The sequence below is a fragment of the Haemorhous mexicanus genome, unplaced genomic scaffold (assembly GCF_027477595.1).
Source record: "Haemorhous mexicanus isolate bHaeMex1 unplaced genomic scaffold, bHaeMex1.pri scaffold_191_ctg1, whole genome shotgun sequence".
NCBI classification, from domain to species: domain Eukaryota; kingdom Metazoa; phylum Chordata; class Aves; order Passeriformes; family Fringillidae; genus Haemorhous; species Haemorhous mexicanus.
This window is the reverse complement of record NW_026776022.1, coordinates 1-15,898: the sequence shown is the minus strand read 5'-3', so window position 1 is coordinate 15,898 and position 15,898 is coordinate 1. Positions and strand designations below refer to the sequence as shown.

General features: G+C 59.2%; 1 protein-coding gene across 1 annotated transcript; it reads left to right on the top strand.

Annotated features, from left to right (window-relative positions):
- Positions 1-2,272: 2,272 nt before the first annotated feature.
- U2AF2 (U2 small nuclear RNA auxiliary factor 2) lies at positions 2,273-15,892 on the top strand (the record flags this gene model as incomplete). The annotated part of the gene is given in 15 exon segments (XM_059837646.1): positions 2,273-3,368; positions 5,375-5,421; positions 5,423-5,495; positions 5,660-5,675; positions 6,300-6,329; positions 7,111-7,214; positions 8,168-8,319; positions 9,824-9,844; positions 9,846-9,941; positions 11,784-11,795; positions 11,798-11,842; positions 11,844-11,881; positions 12,334-12,377; positions 15,015-15,094; positions 15,518-15,892. Coding segments are annotated over 15 exon segments (1,182 nt in total), but the record flags the coding sequence as incomplete, so codon positions are not given.
- Positions 15,893-15,898: the final 6 nt, after the last annotated feature.

The following is a 15,898-nucleotide window of genomic DNA, read 5'->3' as shown; positions in this document are numbered from 1 at the left end:
GTCGGTTATTGATCAGTGATTGGTCGGTTACTGATCAGTGATTGGTTTGTTATTGATCAGTGATTGGTCAGTTACTGATCAGTGATTGGTCAGTTATTGATCAGGGACGGTGGGGGAGGGGGCTGACGTCCCCTGTGGCACCTCCCCCACTGCGGCCACCGTGAAAACGACGACAAAAACGAACCCAAACTTTTAATAATTACGAAAACTTTAATAATGACAAAAACCAGCACCAGGGTGGGACCCCTGGGTGTCCCCAGGGCCACCCCCAGGGCCACCCCCAGGGCCACCCCCCCCGCGTGCTGCTGGCCACGGCCGCCGTCCCTGCGTGCCACTGGCCTTGGCCACCGCCTGTCCCTGAGGTGTCCCCAAGGTGTCCCCGAGGTGTCCCCGAGGTGTCCCCGAGGTGTCCCCTGGCTCAGGAAATGTCTCCAAGGTGTCCCCGAGGTGTCCCCGAGGTGTCCTCGAGGTGTCCCCAAGGTGTCCCCTGGCTCAGGATGTGTCCCCGAGGTGTCCCCTCGCTGTCCTCGGCTGTTTCCCTCGGCGCTGCCGCTGCAGGAGTGGCCGCTGGCCACCGTGGCCACTGCAGTGCTGGCCCGGCTCTCCGTGCTGCTGGCCCAGATCCCCACGGTGCTGGCCCAGATCCCCATGGTGCTGGCCCTGCTCTCCGTGCTGGTGGCCCTGTTCACTGCTGTGCTGGCCCACCTGGCCATGGAGGTGCTCCTGCTGGCCCTGGTGGCCCAACTGGCCGTGTCGCTGGCCCTGCTGGCCATGGTGCCTCTCCTGGCCGTGGTTGCCCACCTGGCCGTGCTGCTGGCCGTGGTAGCCCCTCTGTCCGTTCTGCTGGCCCGGCTGTCCCACGCGGTGGCCGTGGCTGCCCACCTGTCCTTGTCACTGGCCCTGTTGGCCATGGCTGCCCACCTGGCCATGGCTGCCCACCTGTCTGTGGCTGCCCACCTGTCCGTGCTGCTGGCCCTGCTGTCTGTCCCGCTGTCCGTGTGTCTGTCCGTCTGTCTGTCCATCCAGCTGTCCGTGTGTCTGTCCGTCCCACTGTCGGTGTGTCTGTCCGTGTGTCTGTCCGTCTGTCTGTCCGTCCCGCTGACCGTGTGTCTGTCCGTGTGTCTGTCGGTGTGTCTGTCCGTCCCGCTGTCCATGCGTGCCGCGGTGCCCCTGTCCATCCGGCTGTCCGTGTGTCTGTCCGTCTCTCTGTCCTTCCCGCTGTCCGTCTGTCTGTCCGTCCCGCTGTCCGTCTGTCTGTCCGTCCCGCTGTCGGTGTGTCTGTCCGTCTGTCTGTCCGTCCCGCTGTCCGTCTCTCTGTCCGCCCCGCTGTCGGTGTGTCTGTCCGTCTCTCTGTCCGTCCCGCTGTCGGTGTGTCTGTCCGTCCCGCTGTCCGTCTCTCTGTCCGTCCCGCTGTCGGTGTGTCTGTCCATCCCTCTGTCGGTGTGTCTGTCCGTCTGTCTGTCCGTCCCGCTGTCGGTGCGTGCCGCGGTGCCGCTGCAGGTGCGAGGCGCGTTTGAAGCCCTTCCCGCAGGTGCGGCACAGGTGCGGCTTCAGCTCCGTGTGCGCGATGCGGTGGCGCCGCAGGTAGGACAGGTAGGCGAAGCCACGCCCACAGTCCGGGCAGGCGAAGCGGGCGGGGCCGGGGGCGTGTCCCGGGCCGGCCCCGCCCCCCTCGGCCAGCAGCACGGTGTAGGGCAGGCCCTGGCTGTCAATCAACAGGAAACGCCCGCCCCCCGCGGGGGGGGAGGGGCGGGGGGCGGGGTCCGGGGGGCTGCGGGGAGAGAAGGGGGGAGGGGCGGTCAGGGGGGGTCCGGGGGTGGGGGAGGGGGTTTGGGGGTCCCTCGTAGAATTGGGGAAGGGGCTGGGGGGGGGTGTCCCAGGAGTGGGGGAGGGGTCAGGGGGGTTTTGGGGGGTCCCGGGAATGGGGGAGGGGTCCGGGGTGGGGGTCTCTGGGCAGGTCTGGGGGGGGGGAGGGGTCCCTGGGTGGGGGAGGCGTCCCGGTACAGGTCTGGGGGGGGTCCCTGGGTGGGAGAGGGGTCCCGGTACAGGTCTGGGGGGGTCCCGGGATGGGGGAGGGTCCCGGTACAGGTCTGGGGGGGTCCCCGCCGCCCCCCGCCCCTCCCCCTCGTACCTGGCGGTGGCGCCGCCCCCCGCGCCCCCCCTGGGGCCCCTCATGGGCCCCGCCCGGCCCGGGGGGCTCCGCGGGGGGAGGGGCAGCGCTGGGGGGGGAGGGGGCTCCGAGCGGCTCCCGGTGGGGGCGGGGAGGGGGAGGGGGCGGTGTCGCAGCGTTCGGGCTCCGGCTGGAAACGCCGCCCGCGCCGGGGTTCCCCCCACGCCCCCCGCCCCACAACGGCGCGGGACCCCCAAAAAAAACCCAAAACCACCGCGGGGCCCCCTAAAACACCTTTGGACCTCTCAAAAAACTCCGAGGAACCTTCAAAATCCCCCCGAGACCGCCCAGAAAGCCCCCGGGCCCCCGAAAACCAGGGTATTCCCAATTCCTCCCCAGATTCCCTCAGACCCCCCTCAGACCCCCCGGGCTCACTCCGGGGCTCTCCTTGGGAGGATTTTGAGGCAAAAACCGAAAAAAAAGGGAAAAAATTGCCCCCAAAAGTGAAATCCCGCGAGACTTGGGCCCCGCGCGAGAACTCCCCCGGGCCGCCAGGGGGCGCCCTCTCCGCTCCCGCTTCCCGCCAAAAACGGCCCTGAGGGAAAGGGGCGGCGCGAACAGAAAAGAGGCGGAGCCAACCGGAGGGGGCGGGACCAACAGAAGTGCCTGGTTTTACCGGGGGGCGGCCGCCGGAAGTTGTGAGGCCCCCGGTGGAATTGACGTAGGGGAGCTGAGAGGGTCCGAACAGGGACGGAAAAGCGCGAAAAGTGACGGAAAGCGGCGAAAAGTGCCCGGAACGGCGGCGGGGAGCGGCGAACAGGAACGGGAGAGAACCCAGAACGGCGGCGGACGGCGACCGGAAACGGAAAGCGCCGAGCGCGGCCGGAAAGCGCCGAGCGGAGGCGGAAATAGGCGAACATCGGCGGAAAAGCCCGAGCAGTGACGGAAATCGGCGAGCGTCAGCGGAAAAACCCGAGCAGTGACGGAAAAGTCCGAGCTCCGGCGGAAAGGCCCCGAACCGGTGGCGGAAAACGCCGAGCGCGGCCCGAGCGGCGCCGGAAGTGGCCGAGCGCAGCCGGAAGTGGCCGAGCGCAGCCGAGCGCGGACGGAGCCGCCGCGGCCTGAGCGCGGCCCGGGAGAGGAGCGGGAGGCGCCGGGAGCGGCCGGGAGGCACCGGGAGGGCTCCGCGAGGGCTCGGCCAGCGCCGCCATGTCCGACTTCGACGAGTTCGAGCGGCAGCTGAACGAGAACAAGCAAGGTACCGGCCCCGCCCCCCCCCCGCGCCTCACGGGGCCATCCCGGGCTGGGGGGGGGTGGGGGGAGGGGGCGCTGCCCTCATCGCCCTCAGGGACAGGCCACGCCCCCCGCCCCGCCCCCTTCGGACCCCCCTCAATTTGGGGACCCCCCAGTTTGGGGTCCCTCCAATTTTGGGGGTTTGACCCCCCCCAATTTGGGGACCCCCCCTCAATTTTGGGGTCCCGCCCGTTTTTGAGCCCCCTTTTTTGGGGGGGGTCGCGGTGCCCCCGTTCTGGGGGGTTTGGGTGATTTTGGGGGAATTTTGGGGGAATTCGGGGTCATTCTGGGGGGAGATTGGGGTGGAATTTGGGGTGAATTTGGGGGGAATTCGGGGTTAATTTTGAGAGGATTTTGGGGTGATTCGGGGGGAATTTGGGGTTATTCTGGGGGGAAATTGGGGTGGAATTTGGGGTTAATTTGGGGGGAATTCGGGGTTAATTTTGGGGTGGAATTTTGGGGTGATTCGGGGGGAATTTGGGGTTATTCTGGGGGGAGATTTTGGGGGGATTTTGGGGCGAGTTCGGGGTTATTCTGAGGGGATTTGGGTGGAATTTGGGCTTATTTGGGGGTGGGAATTTCGGATTTTTTGGAGGAGAATTCGGGGTTGTTTCGGGGGGAATTCGGGCTTGTTTCCTGACCCGGTTTTTGGGTTATTTTGGGGTTTTTTGAGGAATTTCATCTCCCTCACCCCCAGACCCAATAACCAGAGTCAGGCAAGCCCAGCCCAAGGGGGTCCGGCTCTGGGTTTGGGGTGTTTTGGGGTTTTTTGGGTTTTTTTGGGGTTTTTGCCATATTGCCCGAGCAGGACAAGGAGAACCGGGGGGTTCAGGGCTCAGATTTTGGGGTTTTTGGGGTTTTTTTTGGGTTTTTTGGGGTTTTTGACTTTTCAGGGCCGTTCTGCAGAGTGAGACAAGGAGAACCGGGGAGTTCAGGGCTCAGATTTTGGGGTTTTTTTTGGGTTTTTTGGGGATTTTTTTGGGTTTTTGACGTTTCTGGGCCGTTTTGCAGAGCGGGACAAGGAGAACCGGGGGGTTCAGGGCTCAGATTTTGGGGTTTTTCTGGGTTTTTCGGGGTTTTTGACCTTTCTGGGCCGCTCTGCAGAGTGGGACGAGGAGAACCGGGGGGGTTCAGGCTCAGATTTTGGGGATTTTTTGGGGTTTTTTGGGGTTTTTTGGGTTTTTGACCTTTCTGGGCCGCTCTGCAGAGTGGGACAAGGAGAACCGGGGGGTTCAGGCTCACATTTTGGGGTTGTTTTGGGGTTTTTGACGTTTCTGGGCCGCTCTGCAGAGCGGGACAAGGAGAACCGGGGGGTTCAGGGCTCACATTTTGGGGATTTTTTGGGTTTTTTTGGGGTTTTTTTTGGGTTTTTTGTGGTTTTTGACGTTTCTGGGCCGCTCTGCAGAGCGGGACAAGGAGAACCGGGGGGTTCAGGCTCAGATTTTGGGGTTTTTTTAGGGTTTTTTGGGTTTTTTGTGGTTTTTGACGTTTCTGGGCCGCTCTGCAGAGCGGGACAAGGAGAACCGGGGGGTTCGGGCTCAGATTTTGGGTTTTTTGGGGTTTTTTGGGGTTTTTGACGTTTCTGGGCCGCTCTGCAGAGCGGGACAAGGAGAACTGGGGGGTTCGGGCTCAGATTTTGGGGTTTTTTGGGTTTTTTGGGGTTTTTTGGGGTTGTTTTGTGGTTTTTGACGTTTCTGGGGCCGCTCTGCAGAGCGGGACAAGGAGAACCGGGGGGTTCAGGCTCACATTTTGGGGTTTTTTTGGGGTTTTTGACGTTTCTGGGCCGCTCTGCAGAGCGGGACAAGGAGAACCGGGGGGCTCAGGGCTCAGATTTTGGGGTTTTTTTGGATTTTTTGTGGTTTTTGACCTTTCTGGGCCGCTCTGCAGAGCGGGACAAGGAGAACCGGGGGTTTCAGGGCTCACATTTTGGGGTTTTTTTGTGGTTTTTGACGTTTCTGGGCCGTTCTGCAGAGCGGGACAAGGAGAACCGGCACCGCAAGCGCTCCCACAGCCGCTCCCCGCAGCCGCGACCGCAAACGGCGCAGCCGCTCCCGGGAGAGGAGGAACCGCGACCAGCGCAGCGTCTCCAGGGGACCGCCGGCGCCGCAGGTACACCTGGGCACACCTGGGCACACCTGGGGGGCACTGGGGACACACCTGGGGCACACCTGGGCACACCTGGGGGCACACTGGGGTCAGTGGGTGCAGCCGCTCCCGGGAGAGGAGGAACCGCGACCAAGCGCAGCGTCTCCAGGGACCGCCGGCGCCGCAGGTGAGGGACACACCTGGGCACACCTGGGCACACCTGGGCACACCTGGGCACACCTGGGACACGGGGGATGGCCTGGGGGCACACTGGGGGTCAGTGGGCACAGCCGGAACCGCAACCAGCGCAGCGTCTCCAGGGACCGCCGGCGCCGCAGGTACACCTGGGACACCTGGGCACACCTGGGCACACCTGGGCACACCTGGGACACACCTGGGCACACCTAGGCACACCTGGGACACGGGGGATGGCCTGGGGGCACACCTGGGGACACCTTGGGGATATGGGGGACACACCTGGGCACACCTGGGGACATGGGGGACACACCTGGGCACACCTGGGACACCTGGGGACACACCTGGGGACATGGGGGACACACCTGGGGACATGGGGGACACACCTGGGGACATGGGGGACACACCTGGACACACCTGGGGACATTGGGGACACACCTGGGGACAGCCTGGGAATGGCACAAGCGTGACCAGCGCAGCGTCTGCAGGGACCGCCGGGGCCACAGGTGAGGGACACACCTGGGACACACCTGGGACACACCTGGGACACCTTGGGGACACCCTGGGGACACCCTGGGGGGTCTCACCCCTTCTAAATTCCCCCTTCCCCCCCCAGGTCACCCCTGAGCCTCTCGGGACCCCTGAGGTGAGGCTGGGGGGGGTTTGGGGGAGTTTGGGGTTTTTGGGGGATTTGGGGATGTTGGGGGATATTTGGGGATTTTGGGGATACTTGGGGTTTGGGGATTTTGGGGATATTTGGGGATTTTGGGGGGATTTGGGGATTTTGGGGATTTTGGGAATAATTGGGTTTTGGGTTTTTTTTGGGGGGATGTTTGGGGTTTTTAGGGTTTTTTGGGGTTTTTTTGGGAGGGCTTTGGAGGCAGTTTGGGGTTTTTGGGGGTTTTTTTGGGGAGTTTTCCTGGGGGGTTTTCAGGGTTTTTTTGGGGAGATTTTGGGGTTTTTTTAGGAGGGTTTTGGGGATGTTTTTGGGGGGATGTTTGGGGGTGGTTTTGGGAGGCTTTCTGTGGTGGTTTTTGGGGGATTTTGGGGTGGTTTTGGGGCATTTTGGGGGTGGGTTTTGGGCTGGTTTTAAGGGATTTTGGGCTGGTTTTTGGGGTGTGTTTGGGGGTGGGTTTTGGTGGATTTTGGGGTGGGTTTTGGGCTGGTTTTGGGGGATTTTGGGGGTGGGTTTTGGGGGATTTTGGGGTGGTTTTGGGGGGGATTTTGGGGTGGTTTTTGGGCTGGTTTTTGGGTGTTTTTTGGGCGGGTTTTTGGGGTGGTTTTGGGGGGATTTTGGGGGTGTTTTTTGGGCTGGTTTTTGGGGGATTTTGGGTTGGTTTTGGGGGGGATTTTTGGGGAGTTTTTTGGGCTGGTTTTTGGGGTGTGTCTGGGGAGTTTTGGGGGCTCAGGTGTGCCCCCCCCCCCAGCCGCTCCCCCCGGCACGAGAAGAAGAAGAAAATCCGGAAGTACTGGGACGTGCCCCCCCCCGGCTTCGAGCACATCACCCCCATGCAGTACAAGGCCATGCAGGGTGAGACCCCTCCCCAAATTCACTGGGACCCCCCCAGACCCACAGGGGACCCCCTGGGACCCCCTCAAACCCACAGGGACCCCCCAGACCCACAGGGACCCCCCCAGACCCCCTGGGACCCCCCAGACCCACAGGGACCCCCCCAGACCCCCCCCGGCTTCGAGCACATCACCCCCATGCAGTACAAGGCCCATGCAGGGTGAGACCCCTCCCCAAATTCACTGGGACCCCTGGGACCTACAGGGACCCCCTGGGACCCCCCTCAAACCCACAGGGACCCCCCAGACCCACAGGGACCCCCCCCAAACCCCCCCGGCTTCGAGCACATCACCCCCATGCAGTACAAGGCCATGCAGGGTGAGACCCCTCCCCAAATTCACTGGGGGACCCCTGGGACCCCCCCAGACCCACAGGGACCCCCCCAGACCCACAGGGACCCCCCAGACCCACAGGGACCCCCCCCAAACCCCCCCGGCTTCCGAGCACATCACCCCCATGCAGTACAAGGCCATGCAGGGTGAGACCCCTCCCCAAACCCTCTGGGATCCCTCCAATAACGTCTAGAGACCCCAAACCCCCCAAATCCCCCCCAAAGTCCCCCATAACCCCTCCTAGAGACCCCAAACAGCCCCAAATCCCCCCAGGTCCCCCCAAAATCCACCCAGACCCCCTCAAAATCCCCCCAGGTCATCCAAATCCCCCCCAAAGCCCCCATAACCCCTCCTAGAGACCCCAACCCTATCCAGATCCTCCAAAATCCCCTCAGATCCCCCCCCAAACCCCCCTTGGACCCTTCCTAGAGACCCTGAACAGCCCCAAATCCCACCCAGACCCCCTCAAATCCCCCCAGGTCCCCCCCAAATCCCCCCCAAAGCCCCCCATAACCCCTCCTGGAGACCCCAAACCCCCCCAGGACCCCCCCAGGCCCCCCTAACCCCCCATTTCCCCCCCAGCGGCGGGGCAGATCCCGGCCACGGCCCTGCTGCCCACCATGACCCCCGACGGGCTGGCCGTGACCCCCACCCCGGTGCCCGTGGTTGGCAGCCAGATGACGCGGCAGGCGCGGCGCCTCTACGTGGGCAACATCCCCTTCGGCATCACCGAGGTGATCTGGGGGGAATTTGGGGGATTTTGGGTCATTTTGGGGGGTTTGTACATGGGCAGCATCCCCTTCGGCATCACCGAGGTGATCTGGGGGGAAATCTGGGGATTTTGGGTCATTTTGGGGGGGTTTGGGGCGCCTCTACGTGGGCAACATCCCCTTCGGCATCACCGAGGTGGTCTGGGGGGGAAATCTGGGGGTTTTGGGTCATTTGGGGGTGTCTGTACATGGACAGCATCCCCTTGGGCATCACCGAGGTGATCTGGGGGGAATTCGGGGGATTTTGGGTCATTTTGGGGGGTTTGTCTGTGGGCATCATCCCCTTCGGCATCACCGAGGTGGTCTGGGGTGAAATCTGGGGATTTTGGGTCATTTTGGGGGGTTTGGGGCGCCTCTACGTGGGCAACATCCCCTTGGGCATCACCGAGGTGGTTTGGGGTGAATTCGGGGGGTTTTGGGTCATTTGGGGGTGTCTGTACGTGGGCAGCATCCCCTTGGGCATCACCGAGGTGGTTTGGGGTGAATTCGGGGGGTTTTGGGTCATTTTGGGGGGTTTGGGGCGCCTCTACGTGGGCACCATCCCCTTCGGCATCACCGAGGTGATCTGGGGGGAAATCTGGGGATTTTGGGTCATTTTGGGGGGTTTGTACATGGGCAACATCCCCTTGGGCATCACCGAGGTGGTTTGGGGGGAATTCGGGGGGTTTATGGGTCATTTTTGGGGGGTTGGTATGTGGGCAACATCCCCTTCGCATCACCGAGGTGATTTCCCTCCCTAACCCCCAGAATTTCCCATTTTTGACCTAAACTTTGTGGTTTTACTCCCCGAACTGCTGAATTTTCCCATTTCTGCCCCAAATTCAGGTGTTTCTGCCCCAAGTTTCGCTGTTTCTGCCCCGAATCTCGCTGTTTCTGACCCAAATTCCGCTGTTTTTTCCCCCAAAATCCCCCATTTCTGCCCCAAATTCCCCATTTCTGCCCCAAATTCCCATGTTTCTGCCCCAAATCTCATTGTTTCTGCCCCAAATCCCCCGTTTCTGACCCAAATTTTGCTGTTTTTGCCCCGAATCCCCTATTTCTGCCCCAAATTCCCCATTTCTGCCCCAAGTTTCGCTGTTTCTGACCCAAATTCGGCTGTTTTTCTCCCGAAACCCCGATTGTTTCTGCCCCCGAATCCCCCATTTCTGCCCCAAAATTCCCCGTTTCTGACCCAAATTCCCCTGTTTTTCCCCCAAAATCCCCCATTTCTGCCCCGAATTTCGCTGTTTCTGACCCAAATTCCACTGTTTTTCCCCCGAATTTTGCTGTTTTTGCCCCGAATTTCTGTGTGTCTGACCCAAATTCCCCTGTTTTTCCCCCAAAATCCCCCGTTTCTGCCCCGAATCCCCGTTGTTTTCTGACCCAAATTCCCCTGTTTTCCCCCAAATCCCCCATTTCTGCCCCAAATTCCCCGTTTCTGACCCAATTTCCCCTGTTTTCCCCCAAATCCCGTGTTTCCCCCCGGCAGGAGGCGATGATGGATTTCTTCAAACGCGCAGATGCGCCTGGGGGGGCTGACGCAGGCCCCCGGGAACCCCGTGCTGGCCGTGCAGATCAACCAGGACAAGAACTTCGCCTTCCTCGAGGTGCCGGGGGGCTCGGGGGGAGGTCGGGGGGATTCGGGGGGCTCGGGGGGGAATTCGGGGGGATTCGGGGGAATTTGGGGGGTTTTAGGGGGGTTTGGGGGGAATTTGGGAGAAATTCGGGGGTTTAGGGGGAATTTGGGGGATTTTTAGGGGGAAATGTGGGGGAATTCGGGGGCTTTGGGGGGAATTTGGGGGGTTTGGGGGGGATTTGGGGGGAATTCGGGGGTTTTAGGGCAAATTTGGGGGGTTTAGGGGGAATTTGGGTGGTTTCAGGGGGTTTGGGGGGAATTTGGGGGGAATTTGGGGGGATTTTGGGGGGTTTGGGGGGTTTTAGGGGAAATTTGGGGGGAATTTGGGGGGCTTGGGGGGAATTCAGGGGGATTTCAGGGGGTTTGGGGAGAATTTGGGGGTTTTAGGGCAAATTTGGGGAGTTTCAGGGGGAATTTGGGGGGTTTGGGGGAAATTTGGGGGGATTTCGGGGGGTTTGGGGGGAATTCAGGGGGATTTCAGGGGGTTTGGGGGGTTTTAGGGGAAATTTGGGAGATTTTTGGGGAAATTTGGGGGGGTTTTGGGGGTTTGGGGGTATTTCAGGGGGTTTGGGGGGAATTTGGGGGGTTTGGGGAAATGTGGGGGGATTTCAGGGGATTTGGGGGAAATTTTTTTTTTTTTTTTTTTTTTTGTGAAATTTAGGGGGTTTTAGGGGGAATTTGGGGGGAATTTGGGGGAAACTCGGGGGGTTTTAGGGAAATTTGGGGGTGTAGGGAGGAATTTGGAGGATTTTTTTGGGAATTCAGGGGGATTTGGGGAAACTCAGGGGAAATCTGGGGGGATTTCAGGGGGTTTTAGAGGGAATTTGGGGATTTTGGGTGAATTTGGGGTTCCCTTACCCGTTCTGTGTTTCCCTGACCCGTTTTGGTTTCCCAGTCCCATTCCTGACCCCGTTTTTGCTGGCCCTGACCCCGTTTTTGCTGTCCCTGACCCCATTTTTGTTTTTCTAACCCCGTTTTTGCTGTCCCTGACCCCATTTTTGTTTTTCTAACCCCATTTTTGTGGCCCTGACCCCATTTTTGTGGCCCTGACCCCATTTTTGTTCCCCTGACCCCATTTCTGCTGTCCCTGACCCCGTTTTTGCTGTCCCTGACCCCATTTTTGTTTTTCTAACCCCATTTTTGTGTCCCTTGACTCCCCGTTTTTGCTGTCCCTGACCCCCGTTTTTGCTGTCCCTGACCCCATTTTTGTTCCCCTGACCCCATTTTTTGCTGTCCCTGACCCCATTTTTTGCTGTCCCTGACCCCATTTTTGTTTTTCTAACCCCGATTTTGCTGTCCCTGACCCCGTTTTTGTGTCCCTGACCCCATTTTTGCTGTCCCTGACCCCCATTTTTGCTGTCCCTCACCCCATTTCTGCTGTCCCTGACCCCATTTTTTGTTCCCCTGACCCCATTTCTGCTGTCCCTGACCCCATTTTTGTGTCCCCTGACCCCGTTTTTGTGTCCCTGACCCCATTTTTGCTGTCCCTGACCCGTTTCTGCTGTCCCTGACCCCATTTTTGTTCCCCTGACCCCATTTTTGTGTCCCTAACCCCGTATTTGCTGTCCCTGACCCCATTTGTTGCTGTCCCTGACCCCATTTCTGCTGTCCCTGACCCCATTTTTGCTGTCCCCTGACCCCCATTTCTGCTGTCCCTGACCCCCGTTTTTGTGTCCCCTGACCCCGTTTCTGCTGTCCCTGACCCCGTTTTTGCTGTCCCTGACCCCGTTTCTGCTGGCCCTGACCCCGTTTCTGCTGTCCCTGACCCCATTTCTGCTGTCCCTGGACCCGATCCTGGTGGTTTTTGCCCCAGTTCCGCTCGGTGGAGACGAGACGACGCAGGCCATGGCCTTCGACGGGATCATCTTCCAAGGGCCAGTCGCTCAAGATCCGGCGGCCCCACGACTACCAGCCCCCTGCCCGGCATGTCCGAGAACCCCCTCGGTCTACGTGCCTGGTGAGGGCCCAAAACAGCCCCAAATCACCCCCAAAATCCCCCAAAATCACCCCAAGGCCCCTGCCCGGCATGTCCGAGAACCCCTCGGTCTAACGTGCCTGGTGGGCCCCAAAATCCCCCTGAAATCACCCCAAAAATAACCCTGAAATCACCCCAAAAATAACCCTGAAATAGCCCCAAAAAATAACCATGAAATCACCCCAAAAATCCCCTGAAATAGCCCCAAAAATAACCATGAAATCACCCCAAAAATCCCCTGAAATAGCCCCAAAAATAACCATGAAATCACCCCAAAAATCCCCTGAAATAGCCCCAAAAATAACCATGAAATCACCCCAAAAATCCCCTGAAATCACCCCAAAAATAACCATGAAATCGCCCCAAAATCCCCTGAAATCACCCCAAGGCCCCTGCCCGGCATGTCCGAGAACCCCTCGGTCTACGTGCCTGGTGAGGCCCCAAAACAGCCCCAAATCACCCCAAAAATCCCCTGAAATCACCCCCAAAAACAGCCCTGAAATATCCCCAAAAATAACCATGAAATCACCCCAAAAATCCCCCAAAAATCACCCCAAAAATAACCATGAAATCACCCCAAAGCCCCTGCCCGGCATGTCCGAGAACCCCTCGGTCTACGTGCCTGGTGAGGGCCCCAAAACCCCCTGAAATCACCCCAAAATAACCCTGAGAGACCCCCGAAATCAGCCCTGAGATAGCCCCAAAACCCCCTGAAATCACCCCAAAACCAGCCCTGGGATCACCCCAAAATCGCCCCAAAAATCCCCTGAAATCACCCCCAAAACCAGCCCTGGGATCACCCCAAAATCGCCCCAAAAATCCCCTGAAATCACCCCAAAAACAGCCCTGAAATCACTCCAAAAATAACCCTCGGATCACCCCCAAAAATCCCCTGAAATAGCCCCAAAAATAACCATGAAATCACCCCAAAATCCCCTGAAATCACCCCAAAACCAGCCCTGAGATCACCCCCAAAATCCCCTGAAATCACCCCAAGGCCCCTGCCCGGCATGTCCGAGAGCCCCTCGGTCTATCGTGCCTGGTGAGGGCCCCAAAACCCCCCTGAAATCACCCCAAAAATAACCCTGAGAGACCCCCAAAACCAGCCCTGGGATCACCCCAAAATCACCCCAAAAATCCCCTGAAATCACCCCAAAACCAGCCCTGGGATCACCCCAAGGCCCCTGCCCGGCATGTCCGAGAACCCCTCGGTCTACGTGCCTGGTGAGGGCCCCAAAACAGCCCCAAATCACCCCCAAAAACAGCCCTGGGATCACCCCAAAAACCCCCTGAAATATCCCCAAAAATAACCATGAAATCACCCCAAAAATCCCCTGAAATAGCCCCAAAAATAACCATGAAATCACCCCAAAAATAACCATGAAATCACCCCCAAAATCTCCCGAAATCACCCCAAGGCCCCCTGCCCGGCATGTCCCGAGAACCCCTCGGTCTACGTGCCTGGTGAGGGCCCCAAAACGGCCCCAAATCACCCCAAAAACAGCCCTGAAATCACCCCAAAAATCCCCTGAAATATCCCCAAAAATAACCCTGACATTGCCCCAAAAATCCCCTGAAATCACCCCAAAATAACCCTGAGAGACCCCCGAAATCACCCCAAGGCCCCTGCCCGGCATGTCCGAGAACCCCTCGTCTACGTGCCTGGTGAGGGCCCCAAAATCCCCTGAAATCACCCCAAAATAACCCTGAAATCACCCCAAAATCCCCTGAAATCACCCCAAAACCAGCCCTGGGATCAACCCAAAATCACCCCAAAAATCCCCTGAAATCACCCCAAAAACAAGCCCTGGGATCGTCCCAAAATCCCCTGGGATCTCCCCCAAAAACAGCCTTGAAATCACCCCAAAATTCCCTGAAATCGCCCCAAAAATCCCCTGAAATCACCCCAAAAATAACCATGAAATCACCCCAAAAATCCCCTGAAATCACCCCAAAATAACCATGAAATTGCCCCAAAATCCCCCAAAAATCCCCTGAAATCACCCCAAAAACAGCCCTGGGATCGTCCCAAAATCCCCTGGGATCTCCCCAAAAACAGCCCTGAAATCACCCCAAAAATCCCCCGAAATCGCCCCAAAAATCCCCTGAAATCACCCCAAAAATAACCATGAAATCACCCCAAAATCCCCTGAAATCACCCCAAAACCAGCCCTGGGATCTCCCCAAAATTCCCCGACTCACCCCAAACCCGCTCTGCAGGAACCCCCAAAATCCCCAAATCCCCCCCAAAAACCAGGGACGCTCCCGAGTTCTGGGGGAGGTGGGAATTTGGGGTTCCAGGTGAGGATTTGGGGTTCCAGGTGGGATTTGGGGGTCCAGGTGTGAATTTGGGGGGTTCCAGGTGGGATTTGGGGGTTCCAGGTGGGATTTGGGGGTTCCAGGTGTGAATTTGGGGTTCCAGGTGTGAATTTGGGGTTCCAGGTGTGGATTTGGGGGTTCCAGGTGTGGATTTGGGGTTCCAGGTGGGATTTGGGGGGTTCCAGGTGGGATTTGGGGGTTCCAGGTGTGAATTTTGGGGTTCCAGGTGGGATTTGGGGGTTCCAGGTGGGATTTGGGGGTTCCAGGTGGGATTTGGGGGTTCCAGGTGTGGATTTGGGGTTCCAGGTGGGATTTGGGGGGTTCCAGGTGTGGATTTGGGGTTCCAGGTGGGATTTGGGGGTTCCAGGTGTGGATTTGGGGGTTCCAGGTGGGATTTGGGGTTCCAGGTGTGGATTTGGGGGGTTCCAGGTGGGATTTGGGGGGTTCCAGGTGGGATTTGGGGGTTCCAGGTGAGGATTTGGGGTTCCAGGTGGGATTTGGGGTTCCAGGTGGGATTTTGGGGGTTCCAGGTGTGGATTTTGGGGGTTCCAGGTGGTATTTTGGAGTTCCAGGTGTGGATTTGGGGGTTTCAGGTGTGAATTTTGGGGGTTCCAGGTGGGATTTGGGGGTTCCAGGTGTGGATTTGGGGGTTCCAGGTGGGATTTGGGGGTTCCAGGTGTGGATTTGGGGGTTCCAGGTGGGATTTGGGGGTTCCAGGTGTGGATTTGGGATTTTCCCGCCATTTTCCAGGTGTGGTGTCCACGGTGGTCCCGGACTCCGCCCACAAACTCTTCATTGGGGGCCTCCCCAATTACCTGAACGATGACCAGGTGAGGGGGGAGCCCCCAAAATCCCCCAAAATCCCCCCAAAATCCCGTCCCTTAAATCCGGGGGGGGGGGAACCCCAAAAAACCCCAAAAAACCCCAAAAAGCCCCAAAAAACGACCCCGGGGTGGGATTTGGGGGGGGTTGGGAGGGGAATTCCCAAATTCCAGAGGGGAATTCCCAAATCCCAGAGGGGATTCCCAAATCCCAGAGGGGATTCCCAATTCCAGAGGGGATTCCCAGCTCCAGGGGCGCCCCCAGACCCAAATCCCCCAGACTGAGCTCAGAGCAGCCCAGGCAATGGGGCGGGGGGATCGGGACCCCCGGGGTATTTTGGGGAGGGGGATGCCAGCTCCCAGGGGTGTTCCCGGATGCCGGGGGCGCCCCCAGACCCAAATCCCCCCGATTTTGCCCCAAACCCTGCCCAGGTGAAGGAGCTGCTGACGTCCTTCGGGCCCCTCAAGGCCTTCAACCTGGTCAAGGACAGCGCCACGGGGCTGAGCAAGGGCTACGCCTTCTGCGAGTACGTGGACATCAACGTCACCGACCAGGTACCCCAAAATCTGCCCCAAAACAGCCCAAAAATACCCCAAAAATACCCCAAAACCACCACAGAAACTGCACAAAACAACAGCCCAAAAACAGCCCAAAACTGCCCAAAAACGGCCCAAAATCAGCGAGTACGTGGACATCAACGTCACCGACCAGGTACCCCAGACTGCCCCAAAACACCCCAAAAATACCCCAAAACCACCCCAGAAACTGCCCAAAACAACAGCCCAAAACTGCCCCAAAATCGCCCAAAATCA